This window comes from Kryptolebias marmoratus, linkage group LG1 (assembly GCF_001649575.2).
Source record: "Kryptolebias marmoratus isolate JLee-2015 linkage group LG1, ASM164957v2, whole genome shotgun sequence".
NCBI classification, from domain to species: domain Eukaryota; kingdom Metazoa; phylum Chordata; class Actinopteri; order Cyprinodontiformes; family Rivulidae; genus Kryptolebias; species Kryptolebias marmoratus.
In genome coordinates this window covers 34,377,995-34,402,696 of record NC_051430.1, presented here as the reverse complement: position 1 = coordinate 34,402,696, position 24,702 = coordinate 34,377,995, and the positions used below count along the sequence as shown (strand labels likewise).

General features: G+C 43.5%; 3 protein-coding genes across 4 annotated transcripts in view; 2 read left to right on the top strand and 1 right to left on the bottom strand.

Moving 5' to 3' along the window:
- ptprz1b (protein tyrosine phosphatase receptor type Z1b) overlaps positions 1–5,783 on the top strand; it is a 28,285-nt gene extending 22,502 nt beyond the window's left edge. Inside the window, exons 26-35 of the mRNA XM_017438207.3 lie at positions 345–502; positions 946–1,081; positions 1,169–1,315; positions 1,396–1,489; positions 1,723–1,796; positions 2,372–2,500; positions 2,575–2,727; positions 3,937–4,079; positions 4,155–4,290; positions 4,386–5,783. Of these exons, the coding sequence (XP_017293696.1) occupies positions 345–502; positions 946–1,081; positions 1,169–1,315; positions 1,396–1,489; positions 1,723–1,796; positions 2,372–2,500; positions 2,575–2,727; positions 3,937–4,079; positions 4,155–4,290; positions 4,386–4,529 (1,314 nt within the window). The 3' untranslated portion in view covers positions 4,530–5,783. The remainder of the gene's footprint in view (positions 1–344; positions 503–945; positions 1,082–1,168; positions 1,316–1,395; positions 1,490–1,722; positions 1,797–2,371; positions 2,501–2,574; positions 2,728–3,936; positions 4,080–4,154; positions 4,291–4,385) is intronic.
- A 2,186-nt stretch (positions 5,784–7,969) lies between these two features.
- LOC108249076 (HMG box-containing protein 1) lies at positions 7,970–17,023 on the bottom strand. 2 transcript variants are annotated; one of them, XM_017438219.3, is made up of 13 exons: positions 16,962–17,023; positions 15,936–16,026; positions 15,524–15,625; positions 14,724–14,910; positions 14,387–14,501; positions 14,178–14,289; positions 12,950–13,059; positions 12,719–12,875; positions 12,503–12,647; positions 12,069–12,187; positions 11,033–11,204; positions 10,816–10,957; positions 7,970–10,722 (listed from the first exon to the last, which is right to left on the bottom strand). In XM_017438219.3, exons 2-13 carry the CDS (start codon positions 16,012–16,014, stop codon positions 10,705–10,707), a joined length of 1,458 nt encoding a protein of 485 aa, XP_017293708.1. In that variant the 5' UTR covers positions 16,015–16,026; positions 16,962–17,023; the 3' UTR covers positions 7,970–10,704. The 2 variants fall into 2 exon arrangements, with proteins under 2 accessions (XP_017293708.1, XP_017293709.1); XM_017438220.3 differs by lacking the exon at positions 16,962–17,023 and adding an exon at positions 16,891–16,943.
- A 1,953-nt stretch (positions 17,024–18,976) lies between these two features.
- The window catches only part of pik3cg (phosphatidylinositol-4,5-bisphosphate 3-kinase, catalytic subunit gamma), a 16,316-nt gene continuing 10,590 nt past the window's right edge, over positions 18,977–24,702 (top strand). Inside the window, 14 exon segments of the mRNA XM_017438217.3 lie at positions 18,977–19,168; positions 20,722–20,890; positions 20,893–20,930; positions 21,012–21,183; positions 21,287–21,549; positions 21,617–21,703; positions 21,778–21,878; positions 21,959–22,128; positions 22,204–22,391; positions 22,691–22,798; positions 23,394–23,478; positions 23,563–23,992; positions 24,064–24,162; positions 24,231–24,366. Of these exon segments, the coding sequence (XP_017293706.2) occupies positions 20,725–20,890; positions 20,893–20,930; positions 21,012–21,183; positions 21,287–21,549; positions 21,617–21,703; positions 21,778–21,878; positions 21,959–22,128; positions 22,204–22,391; positions 22,691–22,798; positions 23,394–23,478; positions 23,563–23,992; positions 24,064–24,162; positions 24,231–24,366 (2,043 nt within the window). The 5' untranslated portion in view covers positions 18,977–19,168; positions 20,722–20,724.

Below are 24,702 nucleotides of genomic sequence, written 5' to 3'. Positions count from 1 at the left end.
AAAAATTGATTAGGAGAATACGATATAATATATTTTGAGCCACACTCCATACCAGTAGGTGGCGGTAATGCAACCTTACTGTTTTTTGCCAACCGCCATAAAACTCTACAAAGAAGAAGACGAAAGAGGCCAGTCTGTGATTGGCTGGTGGCGTGGCTCATTTACATACAACTTTGGGTTGCGAGCGCAAAGAGAGCAGAGCGAGCGGTTTGTCAGAGCCGAGCGCGAGCGGTTTGTCAGAGTTGAGCGGTCTGTATTTTCAAATCACTGTCACTGCGCGCTCAACCTGGTGGCACAATAATAACGCCATAAATTCGGCGTTGATAAGAGTCCTTGTCCTTCAGGTGCCTCAAAGGAAGGTTGAACACACCGTCCTTCATTACCACTACACCCAGTGGCCAGACATGGGCGTCCCAGAGTACACTTTGCCCGTGCTGTCCTTCATCAGAGCGTCCTCTCAGGCCCGAACGCAGGAAATGGGACCCGTCCTGGTCCACTGCAGGTAGTGGAACGACGATCGAATCAAATACAGAAATACATTGACACTACAGGAATTGCGTCAACCTGGGAAAATGGGAAAAAGACCTAAAAATGGCCTTGAATACAATAAATCTTATAATCCTAATAAACTTCATTTCATAACAGGATGAAATCACCTTTTTTAAATTGGGTGTTCCACAAGGTTCCGTTTTAGGACTGTTGCTTTCCTGGTTCAAAAACAACGAATTCTCTTAAAGTTGTCATAAGAACTACCTCAACATGCTACGGTTGGGATGCCACGGTGGTTTGTTTATATTTTTTGGTCTCTGAACGGCTCTAAGAGTGTCTCAGACTAAACGTTTTCGGGAAGAGGCAAATTCAAAAAGTCTTTGGGTGTTTTTTTGGATTTTTCGATAAAAAAAATGATGAAGAAAAAGATCAGTCTGTGGTGCGTTTGTGTTCCAGTGCTGGCGTAGGAAGAACGGGGACCTACATCGTGATAGACAGCATGCTGCAGCAGATCCAGGATCAGGGAACGGTGAACGTTCTCGGCTTCCTAAAACACGTGCGGACGCAGAGAAACTTCTTGGTTCAGACGGAGGTAATCGGACGCTTCTGCACTCCGAGGATCCACCCTCCGTTCATATATTAACCCCTTAATGGTTACTTTGTGTCTCCTTCCTGCCAGGAGCAGTACGTCTTCATCCATGATGCTCTGGCGGAGGCCATATTGAGCCGGGACACCTTGGTCCCCTCTGAGCTCCTCCACACGTACGTGTCGGGCCTCCTGACGCCCGGTCCCACCGGCAGGACACGCATGGACAAACAGTTCAAGGTGGAGCCCCGACTGGTTACAAATCTCGTTATTAATCTCACTGAATGTTTCGAAAGTCTCTTTTTTCTCGCATGTTTCAGTTAATAAGTCAGCGTCAGGCGAAGCATGCCGACTACAGCACCGCCCTGAAAGACGGCAACGCTGAGAGGAACCGAGCGAGAGCCCTGATGCCTGGTATGTGAGACCGGATCGAACGCGATACGTTAGATTCAGTTTAAGGTTACTGTTGAATTCTGATGTTGGGTTTACAGGCACACAATCCCAGATGAAGCTGTCTGAATCAAATTGCCACTATTTTCATCAAGCAGACCCTCCAGGATTACTATTAACGCAAAATCAAGCAAACACCATGAAACTTTTGCAACCTAAATCACTTTGTCGGCTTATTTTTGTGTGTTTGTGTGCAGTGGAGAGATCGAGAGTGTCTCTGACAGCTTCAGAAGCTAACTCCACGGGCTACATCAACGCCTCTTACGTTCTGGTGAGTGCACTTTCTGCCGTTGTCCTGCGTTCATCGGGTATCCTCGCTAAAAAGTTCAAGGTCAAAGGTCAAGGTCACAGCAGCCTGTGAGCTTTAACTCTGAAATCGTGTCCAGTAGGAAGGTCAAACTTCACAGCTGGACTCCTCTCGTGTAAAGGACCAGCCCTTTATGATGCCTGTCTGCAACCGATCCGCTCTTGGAGCCATCTTGGTTCAGCATGAACGCACAACGTGGCAGGCGCCGTCAAAGTTTCTCCAGGAACTTTCTCTGCCAAAAGCAAATGGTCAGCCGATCTAAGAGCACGCGTGAAGCAGCTCGGATATGCACGAAGAGGCCAAGACCATTAAGAGGCTTAAAAACAAATAAAATAAGTTTAAAATGGATTTGAAAGCCGGTGACGGGAGGCTCAAACCGGAGCCAGATAAGACATTCTGCATTAAAGCCACTAGATGTCACTAAACCCCACATGTTGCTCCTTTAAGTACACTTCTTTAATGCTGTAAAAAAAAAAAGAAACTGTTCTTAATGTCTTGATTTTCTGTAAAAAATCTGAGGAAACCCTTTGTTTCTGCAGGGCTACCACTGCAGTAAGGAGTTCATCGTGAGTCAGACTCCTCTGAGCAGCACGGTGGAAGATTTCTGGAGGATGATCTGGGAGCACAAGACGCACGCAGTCGTCTGTCTGCCAGATGCACACAGTCAGGTATAACTTACACATATTCTGCTTTATCCAGGACTCCGCATGATCCCAGCCACTTTCCGTGCTTTTTTCTTCAGAGTGAACGGAGGGATTGCTGCGTCTACTGGCCAAGCAAAGACGAACCGCTGAGCTTTGATGGTTTCACTGTGTCGTTCTGTGGGGAGGAGCCTCTGAATTTGCCCAATGATGAGAGACTTTTGGTGCAGGATTTCACCGTGGAGGCTCCTCAGGTAACAAACATAAACTTTGCACAGAAATTAATGATATTTTGTTGTAACAGTGCTTCTTGGCAGTCGATCTTATACTGTTAGAAAGCTCGTTTATTTCCCTCTTAAGTGGAGCCACAGTTGTTAGGAAAATAAATTGTGGGTTGTGCCCATAAAACTTGCCAAATCTTCTCTGCGAAAGTCTAAAGAAACAACAACATTTTGGCAATTTCACTATGTATTCATTTTACAGAAAGGGGGCCTGAGTAGCATGTGGAAGAACCATACACAGCAGCTCGGCCCCTCCTCCTGGTGTTGCTAACCTGCGGAGTCAGCCAGTATTTGTTGCAAGTCGGCCAATGTCAGACCCTCCAGGATTTGGTGATGTTGCGATCGCAACTATTAACGCAAAATAAAGCAAACTTTGCCCAAAACACCGCAACTTTCCCGCAACTTTAACCCAATATTTATTGTTTCTGAAGTGATTCGCCACCGTTTCTGGGTTTAGTCTCTTCTTTGTGGGTTTGTGTAGCGTGGAATACAAAATAACCCCAAATAACTCAGGAAGAAGACACGTGACGTCACTTCCTGCAGACCAGGGACAATCCAGAAATGCTCATGAATGTCAGTTTAGAAGCTATCAAAGTTCTCAAATAAAGCACCTTTTGAGAATGTCAATGTTTGTTGGGAATTATCTTACAGAACTAGGAAGGATTTTTGGTTTAGATATTAAAAGTTATGGTTGTTTATTGATTTTAGTAAAAAAAAAAAAATGAAACTTTTAGGAAAATGCGCCGCGAAATCAGGCATTTTAGCCACAACAATCACAAAAAATGCCCGTGAAATCCTGGAGGGACTGCAAAGTGACTCCCAAACTCTGAAGTTAGTCTTTCATGAAGCGTGCTCTGTCAGGGCGAGCTGTGGAGATGTGGGATTGGTTGCTGGTTGCTCATAGGTGACACCTAGAAGCTCAAAACGAGAGACAATGGCAGAATAAGCTGTTTGGCATTGGCAGAGTAGATTTGACCAGTTTTTCATGGACACAACGTCCACACTGAGCTCTGCTGCTCCTTGTAAATGTGTCACAATTTAAGGGGAAAAAAGGATAACTGCCAAGAAAAACTGTTACAACAAACAAACAATTCCAACAAACACAAATGTTCTTACTTCTTGTTCTGCGTTTGCATTTAATAAATATGAAACATTTAGCTTTGGCCGCTTGTTTCCTTACAGGACGGCTGTGTGTTGAACGTGCGTCAGTTCAGCGCCCCCTGCTGGCCCAACCCGGACAGCCCCATCAGAAACAGTTTTGACCTCGTCGGCGCAGTCAGAGAGCACAGCAGACTCGCACGGGGACCCATAGTTGTCCACGACCCGTGAGTACGACACACACGGGATTTCTCGTCTTCCATCCGCTCCGAGGTTAGATTTGTGTTTCTGTCCGTGTGCAGTCTGGGCGGCCCGACGTCGGGGCTGTTCTGCGCCCTCTCCGCCCTCTTCAGTCAGCTGGAGCAGGAGGAAGCGGTGGACGCCTACCTGGCGGCACGGATGACCAACCTGATGAGGCCGGGCGTTTTTAACGACATTGTAAGTACCGACACAGTCCCGCAGAAAGCAGGTGGTGGGTTTGGACAGTAATGTTGCAGTGAAAGTGTTTTATCCCCCTCCCCCCCCTTTAACAGGAGCAGTACCAGTTTCTGTACCGAGCCGTCCTGAGCCTGGTGAGCAGCCAGGAGGACCAACGGGCCCTGCAGAGTCCAGAGACGAACGGATCGGTACCACTGGGACAGTCCAACATCGCAGAGAGCCTGGAGTCGCTCATGTAGACACGAACTCGCACCAAGGCCCACTTTTTACACGTTGTCGGGTTCACAGCTGTGGAAAGTGAGCATCCTAATGCTTTAATATGTTTGTTCCTTGTCTTTTTTCCTCTTTAATACTGTTAATGGTGAGTAACACTCCATCAAAGACTTCAGTTCTGTTAACGAGTCTGTTCGGTTTGAGCAAAGAATTAAAAATCGGCACAGCGGATGAAGCCACGATGTGCGTCAAACGCTGCCCCAATAGAAAGAATTAATAAATAAAAAAGGTTAATAATTTGATCAATGGTGTCTTGAAAGCAGCAGCATCTACATAAGTGAACGGCTCACATAACGCAGCTGTTTTCCTGAGACAAAATGTCTAATATGACCACAGTATCCTGACATTTCATGTAGGTACCGGTTTCCACCACCAGGTGGTGCTGTTCTGCTACTTTTACCTAAAAGACACATAATTACTTCAAAGTTACAAATCTGTTTGTATATTATGAAACTTTTTTCAAGCAGCTGGTAGGGACGCGATGCTAACACCGCCACAAGGTGGCGATAAAGCACCAAGTTGCACCAACTTTTTAGTGTGGGGAAAAAACTATTTGTCTGAATAAATTCTTTATTTGTTGGGTGGTGGTTTTGACGTGCATCATTTGGTGCAGCTTGATGGATTAAGCAAACATTGACAATAAACCAGCAATTACAAACTAACCTTTGCTCTTTAATCCGCAGACATGCTGTTAACGCACGACTTAAACCATTAGTTGCAGATGGTCGACAAAACCAAAAACTGGATGACTTTCCTGTTTTAACCAACCGTTTCGTATCCTCGTAAAGCCCGAGGCCCTGTCCACACTCAAACTGAGTTTTGAGTTTTACTATTATAAGTTTTTGGCACACTGTGTATTCTGGGAAAACGAGGCTTTTCCGAAACTAAGACCAGCAGCCCATTATCACTTTGTACCATAGAAACCCAAACAACAATGGAGCTAGTTTTACAGTTTTTTTGTTTGTTTTTATGTCTGTTTTTGTTTTTGTTGATTCTGTTTCCTTTAAACTTTGTGTACTGATATGGGTAATAGCTGAGAGTTAAATATAAACTGTCAAAGTAGGAGAAAAAAAGAGGTTTTGTAAATGTTTATCCAAGCTAAAGAACATTTCTAACTCTTTGATATCCTGTCAGTGTGGACGTTCTGGCCACTACATGGGTATTTTAGCTATTTTTTGTATTTTTATGTATGTATATATAATATATATATATATAATGGAGATAGGTTTCTTCTTTTTCTTTTACAAATTGAAGGGGAAAATATATAGGTACTGATGCAGCACGTAAAGGGTTAAACGTCTATGAAGAAGTTTCTTTTCCAACTCTAAGAGCTGAAAATGACTTTTCTGAAATATTTGAGGAGACAACTCTTTTAAATTCCTTTTAATTATCCGTATAGTTATCTTTAGCTGATGTTTCGGAATTCCTTTCGAGAAATTCCTGTGGAAATGAGGAGCAGCTGAATGACGGCTACGTTAAGCTGAAATAATACATGAAATGATTCTGATCTGAGTTCAGATTGTCCTTTCCCTGTTTGGTTTTTGCTTCGCTCCCGTCTCCTCGCCAGTGCCTTTCGGAAACCACATCACTGTTCGACTTTCACGCACTGTCCTGTGGAGAACCCTGTCACCTGTAAACATTTTCAAATCCAATCGCTCGCTACGACTGTTTCCTACGGCGTCCGGATGTTTCCCGTCGTGCTCAGAAACCTGGTCGTTTTTCCAACGGAGCCGCAGCGTCTCTTGGCTCTTTGCGGCCGTTTCGCACCCGTGTTGACGATTTCTTCTTCTGGCTCTTGGAGACGGCGGCTGAACGAACTGTGACTCCGCTGGCATGAAACCCTTTCTGTGTAAATATCCCCCGACACTAGAAAAGGCCAAAACAACTGTTTGTTTATATATATTTTATATTTTACTATACAAGGTGATTTTCTAGTCATTTACACATATAACGGTGGATTCTCTTTGATACATTTAGCCTGAAAATATTGATCATGAAGATAGTTTTAACTGATCGTTCTGGGGATCTTTTTATCCGTCCTTATCTCCAGTCCAAAGCTGGGGGGAGTGTATATGTAAACAAGATTAAAGATTTCTTTCAAACTTGTCTCTGTTTTTGTTTTTTGGCTGCAGCAGTACAGTAGATGCTGCTCCACCACCTCCTGGCTCGTTCTCCTCAGTCTGACCCTCGTGAACCAATGGACGAGCATAGCGAACACAAAGATGGCCACAACACGGTCGGTTTTACAGATATTGAGCTAAACGTTTGTATGGTAGTAGCTAGGAGTCATCCCCAACATATATTCTGAGCGCTAACTGATTCTAATGACACTTTTCAGAAGAATGTCTACAACTCCTTAACTTTTAGAGCCAATATGACTGATCTACTGGAGTTTAATCTTGAGCCATAATTTGGCATGGTAGTAGCTGGGAGTTATTCACAACGCATACTCCAAGGGCTAACAGGAAGCTCATGAGATAGCGCGCAACGTTACTTTCAAGTCCACAACAAGATGATCTCAGTTTTAAAATGTCTGGCACGAAAGGCTTTTAATTGTCTTAATTGTTTTCCTCTTTTTCAAGTGAAGTCCAAACCATCCCCACAGTGTCCACGCTCTTACAGCACCAGGTATAATACACTAACTGTAAAATGTACATAAATGACATTTGCCCCCTTTACACCGGCCCTAATTCAGAAGTCCGGCTCTACTCTGCTCCACTCAGCTCGGCTCGATAAAGAATGGATCGCGTTCACACTGGCCAGTTTGATCCGAAGCAGGGACCAAAAAAGCAGGGACTGGCCTTGAAAAAATGCCGGTGAAAACGCGCACAAAGCGAGCCGAGTAGAGTGGAGCCGGGACCTTTAGAGCCCGTGGAAAAGGGGCATATGTGAACACCATGTATTTATGCCAAGAACTCAAAGGAATACTGGCTGTGATGTAGTTGGAGTGTCCCTCCGATGTGCCCCGTCGGTGTATGAATGTGCTCTAAAGCGGTGGTTAGACTGTATAGAAGGATTTTTATGTATGGATGTGTGTGGATGGGTAAATGAGGGCACAGATTGGGTTGTAAAGAGCTTTGGGTGGCCTGGTTGGCTAGAAAGGTGCTATATAAGTACAGTCCATTTACCATAAGACGAGCCGTGGGAACGCCTACTACGCATAAAACCACCAGTTATGACTGAATTCTGTGGTAGTGTAGCCGGAGCGTTAGCGTAGCCTAGCATGAGACTGCAACACCATTATTGGGTCACTGCTAACGTAACTTTGGTTAATATGGCGTGTGGGTTGTGGCGATCCATGCACGTCCAGCGGCGTAACAGATTGATCCTGAGTCATTTATTTTATCTAAGCGAAATGGGAGGATACCTTTTGCTTGTCTCGACCAAAAAGACTCCGAGAAAATCATTTGTTGTGCTTTTATTTGTTTATTTTTTTCCATGAATACACTGTAAGGCAGTCCTGCCTGATTGACCTTTTACATGACATCATCCAAACAACAAAAGTTATCAAAGATTAAGTCAAACCAAAAAAATATATATATAATTCTCTATAATCATCTGCATATTTGTCATTAAACATTATGTTGTAGCAGTCACAGAAGATAAAGTGTATATAGTGCATTAAGATTAAGCCTCATTAAGCAGTGAGATGATGATGAGCGCCTACTTGGTCTTCATCCTCTGCTTAAAGAGAATTTCTTTACACATTTTTATTTAAATGAAGTTTTTGTCAAGACTCACACAGCTGGGTTCCCCTACGCCTGTGAGATTCCTAAAGGTGTGTTTACATGCACTCGTTACTTCAAGTAATATCGCTTTATATTGCTGACAGTGATTGGCCAGATCCCCTAAATAAGCCCAAGAAAGCTTTGATTCAACACTAAAGTGTAAATTTAAAGAGCAAAGCATGTTAACGGCACAGGAGAGCATTAGGGCTATATAGGAGAACAAGAATTTCCAAAATTCTGGAAAAAAAAAAAAAAAGTATAATAGTGGCCCTTATTGTCTTCCGTATATATCAGTTCCTTCCTTTATGTCACAAATCTGATGTTAAAACACTCGTAACAAAAGTATCCAACAATTTAGTTTTGATTCTTATTGATTTTTGTAGTAAAATTTCTGTTACCTGTAATTTACTTACAGGAAATACGGAAGCATATTGCTGCCACCCAAGCCAAAAAAATAAATAAAAGTTATAACATAAAAAGATTGTTTCAACTATATCTTTTTTACATTATAATGCAATGTTTTCATGTAACAGCAAAATGTTTACACAATAATACAATGTAATTTTTCTTACAATGTGATAAAACTGTTAGAGCCTTAAAAAAAACTATGTGAAAACCTGATAAGTAACGCAAAAACGCCATAACAAGAAAAATATACTGTAAGTACTGATGTAGAATAAACTTTATTATAAAACGTGATACTATGTTTTTGTTTTTTTGCTTGCAATGGTGGCAGCAACATGTTTCCGTACATTTTCCTTAAATTCTTAAAATAAACCTAAAACTCGTGCCTCAAACATGCGTGCTATTAGGCTAACGAGATAACGAGATAACTTTATAGACATATTTATCCTGAAATGATAAAAATGCACCCTGTAAGGTACAGAGAACTTCCTGAATATACTTACAATTTACCAGATTGTTATTCCACTGCAGCATTTTCACGTAACAGCAGTTGCTTTTTATATATAAAAACAATTAAGGCACATTCGTTTGTGACTATGTGGCAAAAACTTTATCCAATTGGTGTTTAACTGAATAAAAAACATCCTGTTTAAAAGTGCTTTTATTGTGAAAAATGTCCGTGTAAAACGTGGCTATTACTGATCAAATCATTTTAACAGAGGAAATAATATACATTTTTTTATTTGTAGGTTTCCAGAATGCTAAGTTTCTTATATTTAGGACTTTTTCTAAAATAAAAGTCCTACTTTGGCCTTATCTTATAAGGGTGCATGTAAACACACATAATGATAAATTAAGTCCACTTTTCTGACTGTTAGCTCCCCACATGTTCACAGATGTTCCTCTTCAGTGACTACAATGGAAATGGGACCAAGTTGTTGTTGTAAATTGGATCAGGGTGCCAACACACACACAAAAAAAAATTAACTAAAAGCTCATTTCTGTGGACGTTTCACTGGAAAAACCTCAAATAAAGCCCCCCCCCTCCTCCGCAGGAATTTATCCATCTTTGGTTGCACACAAACGCACTTTAAACAGCTAAAAAAACCAAAAATAAAAGTCTTTATGGCACACGGAGACGTTAAAATTAGATATTTATCGTTAATCTTTAAGGTTTTCAAGAAGAAAGCATTCGGTTGGACGTCCACCGGAAAAATAAAAGCCTTGAGGGGAAAAAAATAAATTAAAAAAATCAATCTTTGCTGAATTTTTAAAAATATTCTGAAGGTTTAGTTCCATGAAAAACTCCACCAGGTGAATTTAATGTGGAAAGATTTCACCTTAAAGGGACAGTTGGAGTTTGTGTGATGCTTCTGAACACGTCGCGTCTTACCTGCTGCAGATGGCTCCTGTTGGAGACCTGATGAGCTAACGGCTAGTCCTAGCGAGGAGCGGACTGCTGCGGTTTCCTAAACCTTCCCGTCGCTGCCAGTGTCACATTGCAGTTGTTTGCGAGAGCAGAAAGCAGCAGCAGCTAGCTGTAGCACTACAATGCTTTCACGCAAACCTGACGGCATTTGGAAAGGTTTAAATACCAGCATTAGCCGCTATAAATCCGAAAGATTGGAGCTGTTCTGAGATGCATTCTTCAATTTCAGACGACTCAAAAAGCCATCTGCAGCAGGTAAGATATTAATCCTTCCACAGGACCCCACTTTAAAAGACCTGAGCGACCCTTCGGTCGGTTATATTAAAGCGATAACACTGAGTCCGAATCCAAGTAATACAGGTAAGAAAATACGAGGCATATATTTTGTTTTGTGTCCGTTTTAAGAAAATGGCGACATTATCGAGTTTGGCTAACACGCTCCAGCACCACAACCTCCACCTGTTTCAAGCTGAAAAGGGAGAAGCTGAGAAGGATCCGGTCGGGACCTGCAGCACCTCTGCGGTGGGAAACCTGGAAATGGAAGTGGAAATGTGTGTCCTCCTGCAGGTCTCTGTAGCCTTAATGTCCCTGAGATCCCTGTTGGCCACAGAAGAGACGGTTCAGACGGACGTAGGAGACGCCGTGTGACGCCGTGTGACGCCGTGTGACGCCGTGTGTGCGTGTTCTTACAGAGTTGATTCGTTTGCGCTTCCAGCAGTCGGGGTTCAGCCTCTTCTGCTCGTCGGCGAGCGCCTTGGCCTGCAGCGTGAACGCGCGCCGCTCCTCGCCGTGCATTCTCTTCCACTGCTCCCCGAGGAGGACGCTGATGGCTCTGCAACGCACACACATGAGCAAACATGGCCGCGCGTGGAGGGGGTTCGGCCTCGGGACTCAGGGCCCCACCCACCTGTTGTCCTTGCCCGGATGCATCTGCGTGTACTCCACCCGGAACCTCTTGGCGAACAGCATGAAGGCGTTCATCGGCCGCTTGCACTTGCTGGGCGCCGCGCCGCTGCCTCCCTGCGCTCTGACGGGCTGGTTCTTCGGCGGCGGCGGCGGCTTGGGATGTCTGGGACTGTCTGTGGCGAGCGAGGAAAAAACGGTTTATTTGGAATCCATGTACGGTTCGTTCTTTGTTTTTTGTTGTTTCAAAATAAAAGTGCAAAAACAAAACAAGCATGTGTTTTTTTCGTTTTTAAAACGAAATTAGAAAAACGGCAATTGCATAAATAAAAAAGCGGTACGTTTTGTTTTTTTGTTTTTTTTTAACTGCAATGGTTAAATCAAAGACGAGCTTTTATTTTGTTGTTAATTCAACGGGACCTTATGGCGGACCTGGAAACGAAGACCTGAACTCCCGGCAGTCACCAGCAGGTGGCGGTAATGTACGCCTTCAGTTTCTTGCCAACCGCCATTAAAATCCACAAGAAGAAGAAGAACTTTTTCAGTTAGCGCTTCAGAATCTACCAGTTTAAAAATGGATCCGTTTGTCTTATTTAGAGGGAATCGACGCATTTCACTGAGAGCTGATGATCTTACCGTCAACAAGATTTCTTTCAGATTCCAAGGAAGTCATTAAATCAGGACATTACCGCCACCTGCTGGTGACTGCCGGGAGTTCAGGTCTTCATTTCCGCTTCCGCCATAAGGTCCCGTTGAATTAACAACAAAATAAAAGCTCGTCTTTGGTTTAACGATTGCAGTTAAAAAAGGAGTACGCTTTTAATTTTTTTTATTTTTGCAACTGCCGTTTTTCTAATTTCGTTTGAAAAACGAAAAAAAAAACAAAAAAAAAACACATGCTTGTTTTGCACTTTTATTTTGAAACAAAAAAACCAAAGAACGAACCCGTACACGGTTTATTCGGGCAGCGACTGGCTCCTATTTCTAAATCTACCTTCCTGAACAGGAAGTACACGTTATCTTCACTGTGACTACCAGACCTTTGACGGCGTCTCTGTCGGGAGAAACGGCTCCCCCGCTGGACTGCGACTCACGTCGGCGCCTCGCCATGCTGCTCAACACGTAAACGGCAGACGAGTCCAGAGGAGTGAAGTCGTAACTGCGAAAGAGTCAAACGCACGCTTGATAAAAAAAGAAATATCTTACCTGTTGCACACAGAGCTTCGTTTCGCCGGACAGAAGTTGTTCTGAGAAGCTAAGCTAACGGCTAAACTGACCAAAGTGGATTGTTTCTACGTCATATTAGCAGGAAGTGCTACAGCTAGCTGCTGTCACGGTTCATGTTTACAAATACCCCACAAAATCTTGGTCTGACTAGCCGTTAGCTCATCGATCTGGTCAGAATTAAACTCCATTTCTCCAAACGGTGGTTGTTCAAAGAGCTACCTGCAGCAGGTAAGATACTGATCTTTACCTTTTAAATGTGTCAAAGACCAGGGAATCATCCGTATGCTTCGCGTCTCTGTGTCCAGGAGGCAGGCACACGTCCCCTAATTCGGTTTCATAGCACGGTATACCATAATGCACCACGGTCAGGCTCGGGTAAAACGAGGACCACCCTGGCGGAACGAAGGCGAGCGTTAGAGCAGAAACAGGTCTGATGAGTCGTGGTCCTCGGCGTCGCTCGTACCTTTGTTTTTGACGTAGAAGGGGTGGTCCAGCCGGCAGCGCGCTGTGACGGGGGTGTGTCCGAACACCCCGGGGTCAAAGGTCAGCTGCAGGACAGCCTGACCTGACAGCACGGTCTCTTCGTGCTCCACCAGCTGCAGCCCCTCCGAGCCGTAACTCTGCGGAAGAGAGACTCTGGTTTTTTTTACTCTCAGAACCGGAGCGGGTCCGCCGACAGTAACATCCGCCGTACCTTCAGAAACCTCGAGCGCTCCTCGTCGGCACCGTCTTTTTCGCCGGACTCCAGGTCCTCGACGTCCTGCCACTGTACGCTCGAGCCGCCGTGGAAACGCAGGCGAGTTCCTGACGACGGAAACACGTTACAGGAAGAAAACCGTAAAAAGGACCATGTAAAGCCTAAAAAAGATTATTATTATTTACAGCGAATATGATGTGGCATATCTGGAGTCTTATTTTGAAAATCTTAGGTTTTTTTTGGTCAAAACACTAAACACCAGGGGCGCCACTAAGTGGTGGCCAGGGGGGGCAACAGCCACCTCTATAAATCTGTTGGGCCCCCCATTGGATCGTTGTCCTCAGCTCACCGTGACCACCAGGGTCCAACTAGGAATAATAAAGTTTTCTTGTTTGTTTTATTTAATCCGTGGAAACAGAACCCTCTCTGTTGTTTAACTCGGTCCCAAAATTGGATTTTAAATGAACAGCTTCAGGCTTTGTCATGGCTGCTTGCATGTACGAAAGTAAAAACCAGACCCTCCAGGATTTTGCGATGTTGCGATCGCAACTATTAACGCAAAATCAAGCAAACTTTGCCCAAAACAATGCAACTTTAACCCAATATTTATTGTTTCTAAAGTGATTCTCCACCGTTTCTGCGGTCTAGTCTCTTCTTTGTGGGTTTTTGTAGCGTGGAATACAAAATAAGCCCAAATAACTCAGGAAGAAGACACGTGACGTCACTTCCTGTTAACATCAGAATGCCGGGAGCGTGCAGGAGCAGCGACCGAAGCCAAAATGTGCGCTAATGCTTCACATTTGCCCACAAAGATTTCAGCAAACCAGTTTCCTCCCCAGCTGCAGCTGTTTTGCACGTCCTGCAGTGTAATCATGGAACATAAACGCATCGACAAACACTTTGTGTCTGCAAAACATGTGAGGAGAGCTGCAGACCAGGGACAATCCAGAAATGCTCATGAATGTCAGTTTAGAAGCTATCAAAGTTCTCAAATAAGGCACCTTTTGAGAATGTCAATGTTTGTTGGGAATTATCTTACAAAACTAGGAAGGATTTTTGGTTTAGATAATAAAAGCTATGGTTTTTTATTGATTGTAGTAAAAAAAGGCAACTTTTAGGAAAATGCTCCATGAAATCCTGGAGGGACTGAACGGGCCCAAATGACATCAAGTGCAGTTTCTTAAATGAGGAAAACTGGGAAACCATAATAAGTCATTGTGTATACCTTTGAGGAAGCAGTGCCAGGCTGTGGGGGGGCAGGAGAAACTCCAGCCCATGTCTTCATCGTCAGACAGAGACGACCTCGTTGAGACGGCAGAACCGCACTCACTGCTCGTCTGTGAAAAACAAAACAAAACCAGGAGAATCAGAACAAATCCAGCTGAAGAGGAAGGGCTTTGAAAGCAGCCGAAGCAAAGCGAGTCCCGGCTCTACCCTGCTGCGTCGGCGCCCCCTGCCAGCAGCTCCGGGCGGCGACGAGGCGCTGCTCGGGAGGACGGGAGGAGGCCGAGCGTAGGAGTGGAGATCACCGCTGCTGACTGAAGAGAAGCTGAAACCAAAAACAAAAAAATACTGTTTCTTTATTTTTCTCTAACTTTTTTTCCCTCCTGTGAAAAGTTGTGGTTATCCATCTTTTTGTGCCTAATTGATAAAATAATTGTAACAAAAATTGGCCGATTTGTTTGAAAGTCTGAGTGGAAAGTCTTTTAGTGTCATCAGGTAAAATGCCCGGTGAAGTCGTTGTTGTTATTTTCTGACAGAGCCCACCCACCTGCTGGGGGGAGGGGCCTGCAGCAGCGGGCTCTGAGGACCCGTGGCGATGTGCGCCAGCTGCGTGAGCCACAGTGCGTCTGTCTGCGCGCGATCGGGTCGCTCCTGGTGCGACACGCCGACCGCCACCTGGTAAACGGGCGGAGCCGTCGGCTCTTCTCGAACCTCCTGCAGGTCTGGAAGGTCGTCTAGGAGACGGAAAGGAGGGTTATTCGTTTCTAAAGCTGGAGCTCGTCATTATTACGTGGCTTTTATTTAAGGTTTTGCTACTTTCAGGTACTGTTTTGATAGTTTTAGCTTTTAGCTACTATTTTGCTAATTTTATTGTATTTTTTAAATGACTGTTTTACGCATTTTCTTTTTAAATTTTTGTTTTGTTGCTGGTTTTGGCTTTTAGATACTGTTTTAGTAATTTCTGCTTTTATCAACTGTTTGACTAATGTTAGCTTTTAGCTACTGTTAGCTAGTTTTAGCTTTCAGCTACTGTTTTCATCACTTTAGATTTTAGCTACCATTCTGCTGGTTTTAGGTCTTAGCTATTATTTCGCTAATTTTAGCTTTTATGCACTGTTTAGCTAATTTTGGCTTGTTAGCTTTTAGCTACTGTTAGCTAGTTTTAGCTTTTAGCTACAGTTTTCATCATTTTAGCTACCATTCTGCTGGTTTTAGGTCTTAGCTGTTATTTCGCTAGTTTTAGCTTTTATCTACTGTTTAGCTAAATGTGGCTTTTATTTCAGGTTTTGCTGCTTTTAAGCCGGAGCTCAGGATTATGACATCGTGCTCCTGCTTCCGTTAACGTACCGTATTCCATGTAGCTGTCGCTGGTGGGGAGGCCGGGGGGCAGGAAGTGTTCGTCGCAGCGCAGAGGATCATGGGATTGATCTCCAAGTGTATCCATCATTCCTAAAGGAAACAACCGACGACTTGCATTCATTAAAGAGATACTTTGGCCACTTTTGCAGTTATGAACAGAAAGGAAGGAAAAAGTCCAATTAAGAGTCAGACTAATTGTTCAGTATAATTTGTTGCTGTTTTAAAAGCTGAACAACATCCATATTACTCAAAAACACACAATAAAACAAGACCAGTCTGATTGTTTCCCCGTCTTTCTTCGTTACTTTGTGACGGGATTGTTAAGAATTTATTACAAAAGATTTATTACACGGCTTTTTATGATGACATCCCTGCAGAATGGGCTAAAATGCTTCCTTACCCATATGTTCAGCCTCCTGCGTTTTGTGATTTTTGGGGTCGCCTGACAGCAGAGCTGGCTTCACCACCTCCCACACCATGGTGTCCACTACCTGAAACATTAAAACCACATAATTCACATTTCTTTCTTTTCAGGGGTTATTAATCTTAATTTTACTTGGAGGTAAGGACACTTGCATCAGCATGATGCCACCCACACACACACAGACAGATGAATCATTTTTCAGTGAGCTGAGATGGGTTACACAGAGCTGACACACCTGTCCATACCTCACAACACAACCAGATTTAGATCATTTTTTGTAGATCACAACTCAGTGTGGGTTTTATTGTGAACAAAACACTGAAATGTTCAATTTCAAACACATAAACGCGACAGTAAGAGCCTATTTCACGTTTATCTGTTTCATAATTGTCTAATCATGTGACCAAATCTTGTTTATAAACGTTTGAGAGGAAGTGCGCATGCGCACAAAATGTCCATTCATTCAATACTGAGAAGAACAGCGATTATACAGTTAAAATGTAGGGGGTCAAACCTGATTAAACCCAAAGTGAATTACCAAAACCGAAGCTAAGAATAAGACAGTGTCGACTGTTATTAAACGCAACAACTGTCGACATTTTTTTACGTTTTCTCCAACTTCAAAGGAAGTGTTTGTCACGTAACAAAGAAAGTACAGTAAAAAACTCGTTTAATGTCGATAAAAACGACCAAAGGCGTTACAGCCTGAATTATAATGGACTAGTGAGAGTCAAAAACGAGGTTTGGAGTGTGAAAATGTTATTAAATGGTAGAAACATCCTGTTGCGCAAAGAGGCATTACAACAAAACAACGTCAACAACAATGAAGCGTTTCGAGAGCGAGCTGCGAAACTGCATTTACAGCCAAAAACAAACGCTGTCAGCTTCATGTTTACACTCCTGCGCCGACATTAAAGACAAATGTTTCTACCTGTGGAGTCTCGTCTTAAATTCAACGCTTTAAACCCTGACAATGACTTCAATGAACTTTCCTCAACTCACCAAAACAGTCGCCTTGTACGGAAAAAAGGGGGTTGTTGTAAACAGAGTGTTCGAACTGATCCTATTGGTCAGCGCGGCTGTCAATCAAGGGCTAGTCGCGCTCCTATTGGTTCCTCAAGCGCAAACTTTTCTCTTCGGTGTTATCGCCCAAGCAATAAAACACTGCGTAGGTTAAATTGCTTAAAGATGGATAATATCAGAAGTAAGACAAATTACATCTACAAAACACTTAACTCGGCGTAATAAACTTCCTTTAAGCGTTGCTTTTTGGAGCAGATGAGACAAAGACGAATTACTCGTCAGGGACACCCATCTTTTTAAGTACATTAATAGAAAAACCTTAAAAGAGTTACACAGAAGTGTACGAAAAATAACATTTCTGGCGATTAGACAAAAAAACTCATTGTACTGTATAAAAAACATGACGCACACAACACTTTTCTACTGCCCTCTAGTGGTCACAGTTCTTTTTGGAGAACTATAAAAAGACAGAACAGCCTGATTACATAACACTCAAAACGCGTCAAATAACATAAAAAGAACAATAAATTACAAGAAAGAAAGAGACGAAATATCAATAAAAGTATTTTATATCAATTTTTACCTCATGGTCACATGCTACAATTATATTTTAAACTCAATTTTTTTATTGTTCTTGTTTTTGTTGTTTATTATTTTTCCTCTTCGTGAAACTGTATTTTCCTACGTCCGCTGGAGGGCAGTGAACGCACAGGTTAATAAGGTTAATAAGGTTAATAATAAATAGGCCAACTATTTACTATTTTAGCAATACTTTCAACGACCAAATCAATTATCAGTTTGTGTGACTGTTGATTTAAGCTGTTGTTCTTCTTTTTTTTACCTTCATCATACTTCAGCTGTTTCATGGATCAGAACTACTGTTCACTGTTTTCTTTTTAAAATGCTTTGAGATCTTTTCAGACCTTTAAAAAACCTCAGTGGTCTTTGAAATCTAGATTAGCATACATGCTCTGTTTTAGTTCTTAGCTACTGTTAACTAGTTTTAGCTTTTAGCTACTGTTTTCATCATTTTAGTTTTTAGCTACCATTCTGATGGTTTTAGCTGTTATTTCGCTTAGTTTAGCTTTTATGCACTGTTTAACTAAATTTGGCTTTTATCTGAGGTTTTGCTACTTTTAGGTACTGTTTTGGTGGTTTTAACTTTTAGCTACTATTTTGCAAATTTTATTTTTTTTATTACTGTTTTTCTTTTTAAATTTTTTGTTTTGTTGCTGGTTTTGGCTTTTAGATACTGTTTTAGTAATTTCTGCTTTTATCAACTGTTTGACTAATGTTAGCTTTTAGCTACTGTTAGCTAGTTTTAGCTTTTAGCCACAGTTTTCATCATTTTAGCTTTTAGCTACTATTCTGCTGGTTTTAGGTTTTAGCTGTTATTTTGCTTATTTTAGCTTTTATGCACTGTTTTGCTAAATTTGGCTCTTTTAAAAAAAATTTGCTACTTTTAGGTACTGTTGTGGTAGTTTTAGCTTTTAGCTACTATTTTCCTAATTTTATTGTATTTTTTAAATTACTCTTTTACGCATTTTCTTTTTCTTTTTTTTTGTTTTGCTGGTTTTGGTTTTTAGCTACTGTTTTAGTAATTTCTGCTTTTATCAACTGTTTCACTAATGTTAGCTTTTAGCTACTGTTCTGTTGGATTTAGTTTCTTAGCTACAGTTTTGCTCATTTAAGCTAAAAGCTGCTGCTTTGCTGGATTTATCTTTTTGCTACTGTTCTGCTAATTTTAGCTTTTAGCAGCTGTTCAGCTAGTTTTAGCTTTTGTTTTGCTAAATTTAGCTTTTGTTCTGCTGGTTTTACCTTTACCAATTCAGTTTCACTTTCTTCAACAAATTTCATCACAAGCAGTCAACCATCACTTATTTTCGCAGGAAATGCAAAATCTTCTAATAATTTGTAATTTTTTGGGGACGTATTTCTGCTGAATGCAGCTTCCGTTTTGTGGCGCACTTCCGGTATCTTACTTTGAAGAGAACCGGAAGTGCCGTTGCTTCGCTAAGCAGAAAAAGTTCGCCGGTGAAGTTGAGTTTAGCCGAGCGGCGCCGTGTTTTCTCGGCTCTGAACGCTCAGAGACGGATTTGAAGTCGGGTTTGGACGTCCTGTTAGGGAGCATAAATGCCGACATTTTCCCGCCGGGCTCCGGGTTTCGTTGCCGTCCGTGTTCATTGGTGAGTCACAATAAAAGCTTTTTGCTTTTTGACGAACTCCTTCCGATTATTATGGCAGCTGTACCGTTACACCACGCGTACTTCAGCTCTTCTGCTGCGACTCTTTGATCTTTTATTTTATTTTCTCACAGTTAGTTTGAATTAACGAGGAATGTATAGCGAAGGATATATAATAAACATATAAAAACAGCGGGCTGTGTTCAGATAAAGTTTCATCCACTTTTAGACTTTTGCTTCCTGCTTTTTGAAGCTTCCTCTGCTGATTCAAAAGAAACAGAAGGGAAACTCCACCGACTTCCTAACATCTATTTTTGTTGTGACACAGCTGCTAAAGGAGTTATTGTTCTTTTATTATTCTTTAAATAAATGTTCAGTCACATCCCATTAAACCTACATCCAGATTTGCAAAATTTACTCTTAATATTTATGCTTTTAATACATTTATTGTCACTGACCTGTGCTTACTTCACACAGAGAGTGCATGAAATGTATGTTTTGTTAAAAATATGAATTAAAAATGTTTACGTCATGTTCATTTGAATGTGGAGGAGGAGGCATAGTGATTGTGAGTCATTATGTCCCTTTAAGTTTCCCATTTCAGCAGAAGGACTTATGGAAACATCTTTGCAGAATTGTTTCCTGGTCAGTAGATAATCCTATATTCGTGTGTCTATTTCTGTTTGACGATGAGGACTTGTGGGGGGACAAAAAGTGTGCAGGTTTTTGGCCATGTAACCATTTTACATGATGAAGCTAAAATAAATAAGCTATAAATAAAACGTGAGGTGAACATCAGCACTCACCATGGTAAGCTGTCTCAATATTAACGAAGCCAACATGTAAAATCAGTTCATAAAAACTGAAAGCTGCCTTTTAAGTGAGCTGTGATTGTCTCTACGGTGAGAGAAATGGGCCAAACTTAAATTTAAGATTAAGTTGAACCCAAGATGTCAGACAGAGGGTCTCATATTCGCTCTTGACTCAATTACTGGAAGGTTTTCAGTAAAACAAGCCTTTAATCATCAGCCCTCCAATGAATGTCTTGTGTTTTAGATGCGACGCCAGAAACCAAAGCTTTTCTCTTTTTTTTTTTAAACTAGCCATTCTTGTTCAGACTGTTTCTAATTGTCTTGTCAACAATTTTAGGATTTAACTAACTATCTGAGGCCTTTAGAGAGATATTGTTGCACATTTTAGGTTTGCATGAAAAGAGTTTCTTAGAAACTGCGTTTTCGGTTTAAAACACACTTTAAGAGACAAACTACAGATTGCATATGACCATATGGGCAAAGACCAGATCTTCTGAGACAGATAAATAAAAAAAAGTCTAACTTTTCTGGCCACAAGGACAGCCGGCATGTTTGGTTTGTGCGCACAGTAAGGCATGGTGGTGGAAGTATTACGGTTTGGGGTTGGTTTGCTGCTGTCGTTGGATCAAAGGGGAATTCTGCGTTGTAAGAACGAGTGCACGAAGATCACGTTGGATCCTCTGTCTTGAGGTTGAAATTCAACCAGAAGTCAAGAAACTAGCTTCCTTGTTGTGTCCAAGCTAGGCAATGGACCGGCAGCAGATCCAGGTGAGCGACGACGAGCGTGACGTGCCGCGAGAAGAAAACCGGCGGAGGAGGAGAAAGAAAGCCATCACCTCTTCCTCCTCCACCTCCATGGACCAGGTCACGGTGGAGTTTGCGCTGCCCACGGCGGCGGGAGCGCCTCGGACTCCCTGCTGCTGGAGGTGGCCGGGAACTGGACCGTAGAGCAGGTCGGCTTTTCGGAAGCGGGAACGTCAACGTCCGCGTTTCAATGCGAGCTCCCAGGGGACTGAATGGGCTCTGTTTTCCAGGTGAAGGCTCAGGTTTGGATGAAGGCGGTGTCTTTAAACCTCTGTCCCGACTTCTACCAGCGATTCTCCCCGGACCACTGCATCCTGCTCTACCAGAAGAAAGGCGCCGTTTGTGAGATTTATGACAAGCACCAGGTCTTCCAGACTCTGGACTGCATACGCTACTGGAGAGGTACCGCTACCGCCGCCGCTCCCTGGACCCAAACACTAAGCTTCTGTTTATTCATACTATGAAAAAGACTCGCCGATCCCCTTTTTTTTTATCATTTGAGTAGCGCTCAAGAAGGACGTCGGGCGGATCCAGCTGGTGCCCCGCCCTCAGCCCACGGACGAGTCCCTGCAGTACCAGCGCTACCTGAACTACCTCATTGGCTACGACGTGACCGACGTCAGCAACGTCCACGACGACGAGCTGGAGTTCACGCGCAGGAAGCTGCTGACGCCGCGGCGCATCGAGCTGTCCGACCGGGACCCGAAGCTCTACTCCATGGACCCCTGGGTCACCCGCAAACCGCTGCCTGAGCACCTTCTCTCTAAGGTGTGTCCGCATTATTTGAGTCATTCGTTTATAAACTACTAACTGCACTGATTTCCTGCTCTCTCAGGTGAATAACGGTTACATCCTGGTTGTGATCCATGTCAGCACTTCCAGTCAGACCATCAAGGTCTCCATCGACGATGCACCTTCTCAGGTAGGCTAACCTAGCAGCGACCTGTTAGCGTGTCCGACAAACGCAGCTTACCGGTTGTTTTCTATCCCGTTCAGGTATTGGCAAACTTTTTCGCCAAGACGACAAACAAAAGGGTTCTGCTGGGAATCCCCGACAACGTGTGCGAGTCGGACTTTGTGCTGCGCGTGTGCGGCAGGTACGGCGTACACGAGAGCGCCGAGGCAACTCGCACATCCGGTCCATGTCGCCTAGTTTGCACTGTGTCTTGCTACGCAGGGAGGAGTACCTGTACGGAGAGAAACCTCTGCAGAACTTTAACTGGATCCGTCAGTGCCTCAAGAATGGGGAGGAGATCCACCTGGTGCTGGAGATGCCGCTTGACCCTGAATTGGATCTGGTCCAGAAGGAGGACTGGGCCCAAGTGGACGATTGCACCGGCGTCGCAGGTGACCCCAGTGCTGCTCAGCTGTACTCAAATCTGACCGTTTCTCCAACCTTACCTGGCATCCTGTTTGTCCCAGGCACTCACGAGCAGCTGACCATTGCCGAGAAGGACCACGAGCGAGTGTTCACCATCTCCATGTGGGACTGCAACAGGAAGTTCAGAATGAAAGTGCTGGGTATCGACATTCCGGCCCTGCCCAAAGTCCCAGACTTCACCGTCTTCGTGGAGGCCAGCATCTTTCACGGGCAGCAGCTTCTAGCGCAGGTTGTGCAGATATAACTGTGTCGCTTTGACGCACGCAAAGGAGAACGTTTGAAATCCACGTTTGGATTTGGATTAGCTTTAATAGAAACACAAACCCTAAATAAATAGGGTGACAAAAAAGGAACATTTTTTGAATCCTAAATGGAAGCTAGCTAGCTTTAAACGGTATCATAAGCGGTACGTGATTATTTAAAAACTGTTAAAGTTTTCACTGTGAAGCTGGAAGCTTTGATAAATCTGTCCCTTTTATAGGAGCAGCTTTTAAACTGTAGCGTTTGACTTCGATTGAAATCTTTTAGGAGAGGACAACTTCAAAAACGTTCAACGAGGAAGTGCTGTGGAACTGCTGGTTGGAGTTTAACATCAAGATCAAGGACCTGCCTAAAGGGGCGCGCGTCAACCTGCAGGTAAACTCCGGACGGGTTCGTTAGGATTTAGTGAAGTGGAATTTATTTATAAAGCACTTTTCAGCAACAAGGCGACTCAAAGTGCTTTACAACACAGAAACAACAATCGGGTACAGAATCAAATACAGATCAATCATGTATAATTTAAATGAAATCATGAAACTAAACATATCTAAACATGAGCTAAAATAGTCAAAATAGTAGCTAAACTAAAGGTACCAAGAGTCTAACTAACAGTACCAGAGGCCCGCTAACAGCCAACATAATAATTACTAAGGGGCAGTCCTGGTCCTCAGGGTCTCCATCCTGCAGGTTTTCCTTGTTTCTCTGCTCCAACACACCTGATTCAGAGGTTAAATCACCTCTTCATGTTCTGCAGAAGCCTGTTAATCACCCATTGATTCAGATCAGGTGTGTTGGAGCAGAGAAACAAGTAAAACCTGCAGGACGGCGGCCCTGAGGACCAGGATTGCCCACTCCTGCCTTATTGGTTCAAATCAGATCCACAGTCTTGGTCTACAGTAGCAAAGTTGTAACAAAATGTGTTTTAGTTTATGTAATTTCTGAACTGTGGCTGAATTATTGGTCCACTCAGGTGATTTGTGGGAAACAACCCCAGCTGCCGAACTCCAAAGGAGGCTCCCAGTACGATAATACAGCAGGAACTGGCAGCCTCGATGGTAAAATCTTGTCACATTTAATTGTCACCTGCGTGGAAACCTTTCAGAGGGAAGTTTCATTGCCTCTGTCCGCCTGTCTTTCAGGAAAGACCAAGAATCGTCTCCTGTACTACGTCAACCTCCTCCTCATCGACCACCGCTCCCTGCTCCGCCAAGGCGAGTTCATCCTCCACATGTGGAAGATGCCCGAGAAGAGCGAGGAGAGCAGCAGCAGCATCAACGCGGACAAGCTGACGTCGGCCACCAACCCGGACAAGGCCTCGTCCATGGCCGTCGCCATTTTACTGGACAAGTACTGCTACCCCGTGGTGCTGCCCAAGAGCAGGGAGGTGGGCAGGGATGGTGGGGCCGGGGGCGACGACGCCGAGGGAGGGGAGAGAGGTCAGAGAGAGATGCCAAACCACCTGAAGAAGCAGTTTGAGGCGATTGTGTCCACCGACCCCTTGCATCCGCTCAGTCCTGAGGACAAGGAGCTGCTGTGGCACTTCAGGCACGAGTGTATGCGCGACCCCAGGTACTAAAAGGAGAGAAGACTAACTATTTTAGCTTTATTCTTCCTGGGTGTTAACTTTGAATATTCTGCAGGGCTTACCCCAAGCTGCTGGGCTCAGTCAGGTGGGGAAAACAGGAAGACGTCCTGGCGACGCATTGTCTGTTGGAGCGCAGCAGCGCCTGGGACACCAGGTACCGTCTTACTCTGCGTGCATCTGCGTGTAGTTTCTGTCGAACGTCATCTTTTCACCTCTCTTCAGCGGTCTGGATGTCAGTCTGGCGATGCAGCTGCTCGACTGCCACTACTCGGACTCTCAGGTCCGTTCGATGGCCGTCAGGAAGCTGGAGACCCTGGAGGATGACGACGTGCTCCGATATCTTCTCCAGCTCGTCCAGGTCTACTCTCATCATTCCTTTTTTATGTTTTGTGTTTATATGTCACTTCCTTTTGAGTCCTTCTGGTTAATTTGAACGTCCTTACACTTTAGAGGGCTCTTCATTTAAGACACACGTGACAAACTCAAGGCCTGCGGGCCAGATCCAGCCCTCTGTAACATTTCATCCGGCCCTCCAGTCTGGTTCAGATCGAGTCTCTGATTCTTATTTGGCTTTAAAAAACTGAAGTTTTCTCTGACAGAGACTTAGAAGCCAACAATATATAGTTTTAATTTCTGTATGATCAGGTTTTTGTCTGTTTTAATGTTAAAAACTTCATTTAAAAGCTGAGTGAGG